A 13,546-nucleotide genomic window follows, 5' to 3' on the forward strand; every position below is an offset into this window, starting at 1 on the left:
GGTTGACATCGCATTTTCAGTTTCCAAGCAATTTCCACGCTCTCTGTCAGGTGATTTCACAGGTCAACATGTGATCGGGGAGGGATGTAGAAGTTTAAAATAGTTGAAATTCTTTTTAAAGAAAAATAAAAAGGAAGAATGTTCGGGTGCGTGAATTCTTTTCATATTTTCGTTAAGGATTAGATTCGGCATACCGACCGTATTCCTGACCGACATTCTACGGTCTAGCGAAAATTCTGACTAATTCGAGATTCCGCAATTCGTTCCTTCATCCTGACCTTGAAGAGCGCCTTAAAATGTATACGTAAAGTAGATACTAAGGTACCTGCGGCAGGTACAGGCATTCCGAAGGAGGTATGCGAACATTCTAAGGTATGGATGCTCGTTGCAAGAAATATACCCAGGGGGTATAGAAATATTCCGAAACGTATTTAGGTGTAAAAAGAAGGTATTTTACCCTCGTAAGTATTTCACATCACCGGACACGGCGCGACGCGAGCCCCGGAGTCGAAGCCGAAGTCCGCGATCGAGCGGCGCGTCGCGCTGACGGCGGGTCAAAGAACGCGAATCGCAAACTCATGCGCTCTGTGCGGCGCTGGCTCTCTGTCGAGTGGCGTTCTCGGTCGTGGCAGGGTAAAAAGAATAAGAAGCCGTGTGGAAAAGATCGCGAGAGGGACGGAGAGCGACCTGAGCCAGAGCGGGAGCGTGAAAGGTAACACAGGGAGAGGGAGAGCGAGAAAGAGAGAGAACGAGGGACACGCAAGGGCGAGAGGGAGAACGGGGACACGTGGTATTCAACAGCTGCCGTTGAACGTGTTCAATGCCGCGGTTGAAGCAAGAAAGCGGTCGGTCGGTCGGTCGCACCGCTCGGCTCCTCGCAGATCGCGGTGGGGATGAAACCGTGTGGGCCGGCCGGAGCGGTGGTGCTCTCGCTTCGTGTTCCTCGTGGACTTCAGTCTCTCTCTCTATACGTACCGGGAGGTATTGCCATCGGCCGGGCCGGTTGGCACGGCGGTATCCAGATTTTGCGGCTTTGCGAGCTTCCATCGTGCGAGAGGCAGCAGCGACGGCGGCACGAGGACCGAGGACCGGCCAACGTGAGTCGGAGAAGACAGGACGAGAGCGGGATGAGAAATCGCCCCGGCTGTGTAAAGGTTCACCTGGGGTGATATCCTACTCGGTTGACAGCGAAAAGGACGCGCGTGGACCGGTCCACGCTGGTCCAATCTAACGGATAACTCGTCTCGCCCCCTCTCCCGTCTCCGTGAGTTTCCACTTCCGCGATGTTTTCCGGCTCGACGTACTAGATCGGTGAAATAGTGAGAGAATGTAACATTATGGCACGTAAAATGTTATTCCGAGTTACTGTGCGTTTGTTTCATTAAAAAATATCGTACTTCCATAAGAATAACAATTAAAGAAAAGAAGGAAGAGGGACACGCGTGACTCATTCGTCGAGCATCGCCAAGGATCAGCAGACGGCGCAAAATTCCACATCCGGAAACTTTCTAAGTTCAACCCGTAGCCGTTCTCTCGCCATTCCAGAGTACTCCGGAGCGAGAACGATCACGGAGGAATTGCGCGTGCGAACGCGTGTGCTGGTGGCTGGGGTCTGGGGTACGCTCGCGACGCCGCGCCGGTAACGGAGGTCGTCCCGCAGCAAGTCCGTCGGAAAATGTAGAAGGACGTTGCGACTGCGTGCGCGGTTGACAGACGACAAGCAAGAAGCGAGAAGCGGCGCGGTAACTCGTTAACCGGTTTCCGCGGATCGGCATGCAGAACGACACGTAGCCGAGAGGCTACGCACGCCATCGAGAGCTCGCTCGCGGATCCACCGTGGATGTGTCGCACGCAGGACCGGAATCCCGCGGGTCCCATGACGTCGCGATCGTCGTCACCTGCTAATAATACCGCGTCCTCTCGGGCTCGGGGGAGACACGGGAGATCGGCGGCCGCAGAGGGAGGAAGCGTCAACGACGGACTCTCGACAGCTCTCTCCGCGATGGATGTACCTTCGGCTTCGGTACCGCGTACCACCGTATTTCCGTTACCGAACGGATACCGGCGTCTCCGATTGCGTTAACCGTACGAGGATCGAGCGGTGCTCATCCGCCTGTTGCTGTGAGATATAGATTGGAACTTGGTGATTTCGAGGAGGCGCCTGGGTCCCGCGATAGGTCGCCGATATATCGTCGACGGAATACCCTCGGAAGAAGTGTTGGATGGCAACTTAACATTTTAACGCGCCGACATGCCAGTCGTCTCGCGCGTCGTTGGAAAGTGCGTCGCGTAGTGTCCGTGAACGTGTGACCGGAAATGTGTGGAATATTTATGTCGGAAATACGAATGACCGGTGTGATTGGTGCGATGGTATCGCTTTTCATAGATCTGACAACAATGCCGAATTGTTGCCTTGTCATTTAAATCGGGGGATAAATGCCGTTCGCCGCTCGATTTTCACGCGCGGTCGGTGTTCGGGGAGAAAGTATCCTCTTTCGTGAAAGTTAAGGGAGACGGTGCGTTTTGGAAGGACAACGTGCAAGTACAACGGTGTCGCTGTGGCATGAGGAGGCTTGCACGCAGGCGCAATATCCCGGCCGCATTCTTTGCGATTATGGGACGCCTTGGCAAAGGCTCGCAGAGCGCGACGAGGCCCATTTTCAGGGTGCATTATCGGAAGCTCGTGGACGAGTACTCGCAGCAGGAACAGTTGAGGTTCATGCCCGCTCTACCGGACTATATGTCGTATTGCTGTTGCCGATGTGGTCACACTCAAAAGCTCAAAGTGAGTTCTACTTGAAATCAAATCGCGACCACGCGAATTTAACGTCAATATTCTCTTACGATTATTCCGTTTGAGTAATAATAGTTTGAATAATTCGCCCATTGCAGTAGGGGAAGAACGAATGATTTTCGCTTCTAAAACTGCAAATGCCAGTCGATCTGATATGCGTAATATAAGACGATCTAGATATCGCCCCGGAGTTCGCGGTGCAGGCTTTATATACCTCCTGCGATATTAACGGATCGCGATTAGGTCGCGGTACCGCAACATGACCCCGGAGACGCGGTCGCTGCAACGGACTGAAAAGAAGGAAAAGAAGTGAGACGGTCCTCTATTGTTTCATCAGGTTGTAAACCACGATCATTAACGTTTAGATATCGCGTGTAGCTCTTCAAATCGTTCGATGATTCTTCAACGCGGAAATACGACGCCCAACAAATGCAAAAGGAAATTGAAAACGTAATCCAATTAAGAATTAGTTGAATTCTCGTGCCAAAGTCGCTTTTATAACCTCCGGTCGTTCAACTTTCCAACACCTACGCTCATCGATGCTTCGCGGAGTCGTCTAATATATCGTGTCGGTATACGTGTTTATCCGTTTCTTCGAGATTTGAAAGAAATCAGTCCAGGTTTGGTAGTCACATTCCAGAATCTGCTAAAAGAGAGCCATCGAGTCGGTAGATTGCATACTGTACTCTGAGAGAACGTGAGAGAAAGAGAGAGAGAGGGGGAGAGAGAGAGAGGGAGGGAGGGAGAGAGAGAGAGAGAAAGCCTATAAGCCCGGTAATACTACTATCGCGTACCAGAAAGAAAAAGAGCTAACGAGGGAAGGGAGAGTGAAGGGGGATAAGCCGTGGGATCGGACGAACGCATTCCTCGGCTTCATATAGCTGCTTGTAGCGCGAGATGCCTCGCTGCTTCGCTCGTTGGCTCCAATGGCTCCTTACCGATGGAGCGTCTACACGGCATTGATATTTTAGCGACGATATATATACGAACCCATCATTATTCTAGCCTACGTTCATCTGCATCGCGAGTGTTTGGAAACTCCGTCGTATTAGAAAATAATAGAAATGTGCGCGTCAACAACATAATGTAGCTTCCTTTATACCGTTAATACCGCATGCTCTATAGCTGCTATATATAGTATACACCGGCAGCTGGATTATCTCGTATTGTCGCCAAACCGATTCGAGCGAGAAGCTTCGAGGACCCGCGTGTACGACGACCGCCCGTCCCTCCGTTGGTTCCTCTTGACTTCACAATGGAAAATCATAATTCGCGTCGACCCACCGCGTCCCGCGGACAAAAGCCGAAAGTCCTCCGTAGCGCTGATTCACAAAGCGCCGTCCGAATTTGACGAGTTTCCAATGATCTCCCAGGCAAGTTCACTATCCGTGAAGCCGCCAGGTGAATCCGCGCAAGGATTCGTCCCGGATTCTCGTCTCCGGCGCGGCCGGCGCGGTCGAGAAGATATTTTCAGCGGAAAGAAAAAAAGAGAGAGAGAGAGAGAGAGAGAGAGGGGGTGGGAGACGGAGAGTAAACGAGTCATCTATCGTGTTGCGCAAACGTTACGGAATTTCTCCCGACATCAATAGAGCATCTCGCACAAAAGGTGGCCCATTACCGTCGAGGCACCTCTCGGTACAATATGAACTCTCGTGTTATAGACGGAGGCATAAGTTATACTCGGTAGCTTCTCAATAACGCGTTAGTTCCCCGGTGAAGGACTTTGTAATGGTCTCGTCACCGATTTTTCGTGCCATTCACATCTGCTGTCTCGTTCTCCTCCGTTTTTGTTAGTCTAACGCCTCGGAGCAGATGTGTGCTTGCGCATTCTTACACGCGTGTGTACGACTCGTTTCCTACTGGCGACGGACCTACCGTTGATCGCTTTTCTCTCATATGAAATCTGCCAATCGAGATTGGACAACTGACGCGATGACTTCGAGAAACACGACGAAGCGCGGACGGTATATAGTGACGAATGTCGTCGAGATTCCGTATCCCTTGTGTCGTGAGCGGCGCAATTTCGTTAGTGCCTATTATCGGGTAGAAGCAAACGGTCGCGGAAAATCTGTAATGGTTCTCTGCAAGTGCTCGACATACTGCCGGGCTACTCGCGCAATTTACAATTTGAGATTTCTACGGTGATTCCGGACGAGAACGCCGCGGTAAAGTGCCATTTTACAATGACTAGACTCGCTTCCCTGCGCGCTTCCTGCTTCCTGCCGAGAATGACATACGCGCAATGTTCATGCGCTCTCGGTGGTGCAGTCTCGAATTGAACGCACGTCGAGTGCACCGTCCCTCGCATTGGACGCACATGTCAACTATTTTTATCGTCGACAATGCTGCTCCCCTCCATGCACGACGCGTTACTACCACCGTGCTTTATTTCGCTCGATTTCACAACATCCACTTCCGGTTTTGCCTTTTATTTCACTGCCGGCTGAAAGTACAGAGTCGCGATTAGTCATCGCGGAGATTGATAGCTATACGTACTTTCTCTCATGTAATTAAATAGAATGGGTTGTGCAATTAGGCTCGTTTGTGCTTTTAAACTGCTTACTAATACTATGTATATTGACTGTTATTAACGTCTTATATTAATATATCATTTGTTACTGAGAAAAGTCTATAATAAATCTTGAATGTTTCTTTAATATCAATTTTATAAAGTTCAAATACTGTACATGTTAATATCTTTTAAGGAAAGAATATTATTTTTTCGAATATTAAGTATTTGAACATAAAGTATTTAATATTGAAGTATATAACACACACAGAAAAAAAATAATGCACTTTTATTTAATAAGCAGCCTACATATACCACGCATCAAGTAGATCGATATACGTCTTAAAGTTACATTCTTCGGTATTATACGGGCGTAGCATTCTCGATAGATAATAGAGGCTGATTGACTTACGCAACGGAGAACATTCGGATTACTCTACAATCTGTACTGCGTAATATGTATTGCGGATTAATACAATGTAATGATTTAATCGATACGAGCCAAATCCGATCATGACATTAGCATTACGTGTCTGCCGTGTAACCAACAATTTCCATAATTTCCAGCCGCGAAAAGACGTATATATATATATATAGGAGTCACAAAATATTAACTGTACAAACTGGAAAAGTACACGTTCGAACGTGAAATTATTTCCATATTTTACATCACAGTTAGGGGAAAAATATACAGATGACACGATAACAGATGAATAAAATATCCAGTTTATTTCTATCATTCTTTTTACGTTACTTATTGTTTTGATAGTTCGACGATTCGGCAAGTCAATATTGATCGGTGATAACGCACAGTTCTAGGAATATACAACATTCTCCGTTAAATGTTTATGCTCGTACCACTGAGAATCTCACTGTCGGAGCCGCGCGCGTTCGATAAGCGGGAAGTTCGAGCGGCGAGAAATTTGGAGCTAAGCGTGATCTTCCTCGCGCATCGCATGCGTCCTCAAGGGTGCATTTCTGGAGGCACCGAAATAGGTTTAATGACGGGGCTCAAGGGTACAGTAGCAAACTGTACGGGCCACAAAGTGGGCGGTATTGTCCTATACTGTGATTCACGATTCACGCATCACTACGTCTTTAAGCTCGCCGCTCATTGTCGAGGGCCCCCATTACGATGAGCCACGCCGACGAATCGCGAGAGTAAAGCCAATCAAGCCCAGTCGTTCATTTAGGCAACTTGATACGCGGGTTCCACGCTAATAATCCTTTAATGAGAATAAGTTGCACAATTAGTATATAAATACTTCCCTTACATTTTTATACGATTTTCTGTTAACTCGACGTTACTGAGATGGAATGTAACGAACGTCAGATACTATATAAAAGGTAATATTATTTTCACAATTATTTTGAACTTATTATTTACTACGTTTACGCGAGCGTTACTTCTGTAGTAACTTGTGATAATTCACCCGTTTACGCGGAATAAATTATCGTAAGTTACTACAGAAGTAACGCTCGCGTAAACGTAGTAATTGTAAAGTTTATTGTAAAAATATTTGAAAATTTTTTAACAATTTTATTGATATAAAATTGGATCCAAAGATCAAAACTAATTTAAAATATTCTAACATATCATTTCGACTAAACCTTTTACACATTAGCTGGATTTATTAAATCCTACCTAGTCGTGTGTGCTACATACTTTCAAACTTAGTAATTTTTAAAACTCGATCCGAATATCTCCTACGATTTCGAAACGTGAAATATTCCAGCACGATATGGTGTTACATACTTACTAACAGAAAACTAGAAATAATGGATTCGCGTAATGAAAAGATGATAATTTTTTTATCGGGAAAATTGCGCTGAAACTTTTCAGGAAAATTAAATCAATATTAAGAATATAAGGAATATGCATTAAGTTGATGCATATAAACGTTACAGTCGGAATTAATATTATATTAATTTCGAGAAAATGTCGAATCGTCTGCAAATTTAATTTGTCGCAGAAGCAACCGGCCGTATAACGTATAACGAAGATCAAGGTAGCCACAATGTTAGTAACATTTTGACAGCGCGTCTGTTAGATATGAAACAGATGGAAACGAGCAGCAGGCTTCAGTCGTGGCGTTAATTGCTGATCAAAGGGTCAGATTATGCAACGGTCGCGCTTCATCTGCGCTCCCTGACCGATGCACATCTCTCTAGCTATATTCGATCCAATCTTCGACCGATTTCACGTTACGTCGAACAAAGTACTCGCTCTACGGTCAAACGATATTTCGGCATTATGCACCAACAAGGTTGTACAGCCTCTCGTATGGATTTGTGGCTTGCTCGCAGAGTACAAAAGCACAGAGCCATTACCAAAATTATCGTTGCTAATTACTCGCTTCCCAGAGAGGTCCGGGTTCGAATCCTGGCTGGAATAATTCTTTCCGCGATAAATTTCTTGCAGGTTTATAAGATGTTTATAAACGTCAGTATAATACTAAATTAATTATTGGCTTAAAACGTGATAATACATTTCCAGCTTTAGCTATAGCTAAAATCGCTGCAGTTTCGAATAATAATCGGTGCGTGGTTGAAAAGTGTAAAAGCAAACTGTATAAAATTCACAAAAATTATTATTAGGCTACGATTCTATTCTAAAATGTCAATATTTATTTATTCTATATATTATACAGATAGATATATATATATATATATATATATATATATATATCGGTCGCTATTTCTTTAATAATGTATCCGTTTTCTTCGTAGTCTGCTATTCAAATGATAATTTTATTTCACAGAAACGATCGATTCCTGACATTCGTGAACACAATCAAGGGAAGATAAGTGGTACGTTCGCTGCATGTTCATTATCATGCGAACGTGAATTTGTTTCCTTCACGAAAACGAGGAAGATGTTTTTCTCTGAAGCCTATTCTAATTCAATTTCCGGAAAGAATAAATTCTAGCGTCGCGTCGTTGAATAATCGTCCTGAACGTCGTAACAATTATTTCGTCAGTGGGTCTGACGCAGTGGATCCCGGTTGTATCGATATAACGGCGCGTAACGGTGCGACTCGAATATTTGACATTCGAAACTACCGTGCCTGTCATGAGCAGAAGCCCGTGGGACCGAAGGCGGAACTTGTTCGTGCTTGTTTTAATCTGATTCGTCGATCGCACGAGCCTGACAGTCCTTGAGCACGTGATCTCGTTTCTCTTCTCCACAAACGGAGAATGAAAATGACAGAGAAAATCAGTTAGGTCTCTGTTAACTTTAACTATAATGTTTGTGGAAGCGACACGAGACGCAGCGGGGATGTCACAAATTCGTAAGATTCGTCGTCTTCAGCGAGTACGGTCGACAGCATCTGCGCAGGCAAATCGAAAGATAGCCGAGTGCGAGTGGATAAAAGAGGCCTGGTTATTACGATGTTAATTTCATTATTACGTTAGTATTAAAAGAGAGAAAGAGAATTATGGTAGCGACGTGAATGTGAAAGCGCGGTTAAAGCCGTCGCCATCGATGACGAAGGCGCTGGTCGCGAAGCGACGGTACCAAGATGGTCGTGTCGGTTCGCGCGGCGCATAATGACGCCGCGGCGAGAAACGTCCGCGTACTTCGTACGTACTCTACCAACTTTTCCTCGGCTATTTACACCCGGGGGACCCGGAGCGTCGCGACGTCCGAGGTAAACCAGAAACCGAAGCGAGGGAAATTTCAGAGGTGCGACGAGGGGGCCGGTCCCCCTCCCCCCCCGTCCGAGCGCCATTATTGCGAGTACCCGGCTCGTGTACACCGCGGACCGCGGCATGGTGTTGGTAGACCGGGCGTATGCGGGACGGGAAATCTAGAGGAGCTGGAGATATGGCCGTGACCGCGCGGAATGCTTGGAATGTAGCCCGTCACGCTGCACCGGCGCAAAGCCACGGCGCGATCCATCGCCCTTTCGGTCCCCTTCCCATTCGATTTCGGTGTCCCTCGTCTTTTTGCCGGCGCAAACAGCGAATCGGGCTCTGCTCGGGCGAGCTAAAGTAGCTCCTCCGAGGTCGTATCTTCTCTTTTTCTTCCGTTTTTTTTCTTCAAATCTGCGTAACATTATTCTATCGGGCGACGTTTGACCCATGGCATGGAGTCGATCTCTCTTTTTGGCACGCGCTCATCTTGAGGGTTTCCGCTGGCCAACGGAGACCTCGATCGCGTCCGCGACTCGAGGAAGCGCAAAGGATGTCGCGATTTATCGCGGTAGCGGCGGCACGATCGCCGCCGATCGATCAAACGGGCCTGAATCCAAACGCGGTGAAGAGGGTCAGTGCCTGCTCGAGTCAACGTCCAGGACAGGACAGGGTAGAGCGGAAAGGAAGAAAGAAGAGTCGCCGGTGATGATTTCATCGCGCTTAAATTCCACCTCGGGGCGGGAATCTCAGGGCCGTATTTTCGATTCTCGGCCACGGGGATGGAGGAGGAGGGGGGTCGAAGTCGAGGGATCCCAAGCCGACGATCCCCCGCGTCCAACGTTCCCGCCCACGGCGACGATAAATTCTCCCCTATGACAGGATCCTCTGCCTCGTCGTGAACGAGCGAGCGAGCCTCCATTGCGATGCCGGGACGTTTTCCTTCACGTTTCCGTGAAACATGGCGTTGATGGCAGGGACGCGCTCTTTCCCGCGATAATTTAGTCCTCAGATTTTCCCACGTTGTGAAATATACGCGCTATTTCATCGATGGTATCTGGTGTTTTGCATCTTGACGCTTGGTGCACACGTGCACCTAATAAAAATAGCAATACTAATGAAAGTGGCTATAGAGTAACAGAATGCGCATGAATTTACCCCATTTCATATTTCAGATGTAACAACTGATTGAGAAAAATCTGTTCACGCCATTAACCCGCCATATATTATGGTCATCTCTTTTTTTTTGCATAAACGGTCACTTAAGCCGGTATTCATAGTTATTTAAGACCGTCTTAAGTTCAATCTTAAGAAGTCATGAACCAATCACGGAGCCGTATTAGTGTCTTAAGACATTACTTAAGACGATCTTGAAGACTATGAATACCGGCCTTAGAGTGATTTTTGCATCCTAATTAAAAGTCATTGTTCTATAATTTATTACTATTTGAGGACAGTATGTATTATAGATTTACTCAATGTTTTCTGAAAAAAATAAGCACACACACACACACACACACACACACACACACACACACACACACACACACACACACACACACACACACACACACACACAGAGAAACCAAAAAATATTTAAAAAATAAAAGAAGCACAAAAATTAAAGTTACTGTAACGTGAGCTTCATTTTTTTGACACTGGGATGTAAAAATTATCCCCGGAAACCATTTCCGGGTTAAAGTAGTGGATATGCAAATATATACAATTTTGTTTTTTCTAAACAATGAGGGAAAGATTATTTAATCGACATATAGCAAATAATTTGTGTTAAACATATTCACCTAATATGTCTCAAGCGATCTGGCGTTTTTATAAAACAGAATATATCTTTGATACAACGGCAGACGTTATCGTACTTTCTACATTCTTAAAAGAAAAGTTCCTGTATACGTTTCTAGTGGTGAGAGAACTCATTGCGTAAGTAAATGGCGATTCATATAGCACTTAGAGCGGCGGAAGAGAACGCTCGGGATATGACTTGGCCAGTTACGGGACCGGCCGTGCGTCCGGTCCGCAATTATAGCTCAAGTCATCGCCTTACCCCGCGCGTAAACGTAATTGAAATATCTCGTAGCTAGTGGAATCATTCGACCTGACCTCAAACCGCAAACCATGAAATTATTCCAGCGAACGTTGCCGCGCGCGTTTTAATACAAAAGCTCGACTACCATTGTCCTGCACGAGCACTTATTCATTAAAACGCATTACCTCCTCCCCTGATTATTTTTTTTTATTCGCTTCGACCCTTCGCCATGCCGAATGACCGATCTAAGCGTCGTAACCTCCGCCGAGTCAATGGGACTTTTGTAGCAAAGCGCGGCGATGAGAGCTCGCGCAAATCGATATAGCATCATTGGAAAATACAGCACGATGCATTCGGCTTCGCAATACTACCGCTCGTTTATTTTTTTTTTTTTTTGCATTTTTGTCGCATGCGCGGATTTCGCCGACGAACCGTATTTCCTTGCTTTATACGCGGGCCATGCGGAACCCAAGCCGCGGGATCTACGAGGATTTCCGCGTCGCTTGCAACAATGTCGTAACAATGTCACGAGGATACATAGACGAAGTATATGCAGAGTTGGAATCCGAGATGTATGTACGTAGATGTACTCGCGACGACGCGAAACGATTGAATATCTCCCCGGACGGCGCGGCGGTCTCGCTCGCGCCGCCGCGGTTGTGCACCGTGAAAGGAAAAGTTGGACGGACGAGACGTTAATCGCCGCTCTCGTTCGTCTCCGCGCGCGTATACAATGCTTCTTTTTAGACCCTTAGCTCTCGCGTCTCGGGTCGACCCCGGTGCGCGGCATTAATAATATCTGGGTACGCATCGCGTCGCGACTTTCAGAGACGAAGCTTTCGGAAAGGAGAGAGAGATAGCCCCTCGCCGACCTTTTTCCCATTTCTGACTGGTACGTCTGCGTGACCGTTCGTAAACGCCCGTATAGATCGCGCACAAAACGCGAGGCGTATGCACACTCAGGAACTTTCCAAACGCGCATATGAGCGAGACCGAGGTCCCGAAAGCTCGCGGTTTCCTCCGCGAGTGCTTATTACACATTCAGACTCCGCTTTTGCGCCGCGACAGTCTGCTCTTCAACTCGACCGCATGGTTCTTCTCCGCCACCGGCGGATCCGGAATAAAAATCTAATTGGCTTGATGTACAACGAAACCATTATTTTTGCGCGCCGTAAATTTTCCTAAATTCGCGCCAAGATGCTTGTAATGATGTTCAATAACGCGCGCGCAAGCAATATAATCTTCTTTTCTACTTTATGCATTTGGCATTGTGACCAATTCTCTTAGGTTTTTTCATCTCTCGAGTAAGTTCTTCTTTTCTAGTTTAGAAAACAGCTTTACAGTGCAAAAATTGTTCGTCTGGAAACAACATACATTTTAAACCTTTTCGATAATCTTACAAATCGTATTTAATGTTACGCGTGAAAAACTAATTTCTGCTCGGTAAAGTTTTAATCGTAAGTATCTTGTACGTAATTCGCATATCTATTTATTTTTTTTTATTTTTTTTTTTTAAAGAGTTAATTACGTGGACTAATTCGTCGCGCGGAGCATGGGCGCGGAAATATTCCGCGTAAATTAAACTGAAAAGCAGCGAACCGCGGCCGCAAATCGGATTGCGTCAGCGATATTACGAAAGAGACAGCAAAATGCTGTGTTTAATAAAATTCGTGCCGGAACTCGAGCTTTTCTGTCTGCTTGCAGGCGGAGGAGCTGAACACCATCGTTGGCAATGCTTTCCGCATGGCGTACGTGGCGCAGCTTCAGCGCCAACCAATCCTTCAGGATGTAATCTCGCCGCGATCGACGACATCCTATCGCAAGGACAAGCAGGAGCATCGAACGTCGTGGGTACGTTTCAAACCTATCGAAACGACAGATGTGATTGACGGCTTGAATAAACGAATGAGAAAATGCGAATTACGACGCGAATTACGAGACACAAACGAATTGTTATCAACGCTGTCTTGCTGGCGAATAAAACGGGGCACGGCGTGTAGTTTCAAGTGCTAATGAAGTCATTTATTTTTGTCACCGTCAGCTAGCGAGAGTTAGTCGAGTTAAACTTTACAGGCCGGTTAGGTATCGTGCCATCTGCTAGTTTTCTCACAAAAGCGCTGTAGATTGCAATTAAGTAGTTTTAGCAATTAGCGGACAGTTGCGAGAGATCTTCTTAAAGATTACGCTTGTTGATTACGCCTGCTGTGTCGCGGCCATTTATTTCGCCACGCAAAATAAATAGAAAGTGAAATCAAGGGGTACTTAAATTATCTGGGAGTGTTACAATTAACGAAGAACGCGTTACAATTCAATCGTCGAACCTAATAATTTGTTGTAACCTGAAAATTACGCAGCAACAACTGCGTTGTACTCTCGTAGCCCTTTAATTACCACAATTTGTTGGTTTATTATCGAAAGTCGAAAGTCTTTTTTTTTCTTTTTATTACGATTTATTATAACTTTTCGTCTCAAAAACTTCCTGCAAAATGGGTCGAAATCACCAAGATTGTTTAACCGAGTCGCGCAACTAAATTCCTTTTTCTTCGGCCGCGCGTGCACGACA

At 46.1% G+C, this 13,546-nt stretch overlaps 1 protein-coding gene across 5 annotated transcripts in view; it reads left to right on the forward strand.

The window, feature by feature from the left end:
- LOC143904937 (EGFR adapter protein) overlaps positions 1–13,546 on the forward strand; it is a 105,085-nt gene that overhangs the window by 84,383 nt on the left and 7,156 nt on the right. For 4 of the 5 annotated variants that reach the window (XM_077419943.1, XM_077419941.1, XM_077419945.1 and 1 more), the window contains one exon: positions 12,688–12,834. In XM_077419943.1, coding sequence (XP_077276069.1) covers positions 12,688–12,834 — 147 coding nt within the window. Of the gene's footprint in view, positions 1–1,074; positions 2,786–12,687; positions 12,835–13,546 lie in introns of those variants that run through there. The other variant, XM_077419944.1, reaches the window with a different exon arrangement.

This window comes from Temnothorax americanus, unplaced genomic scaffold, assembly GCF_048541705.1.
Source record: "Temnothorax americanus isolate GAGA-0224 unplaced genomic scaffold, ASM4854170v1 Scaffold6, whole genome shotgun sequence".
NCBI lineage: Eukaryota > Metazoa > Arthropoda > Insecta > Hymenoptera > Formicidae > Temnothorax > Temnothorax americanus.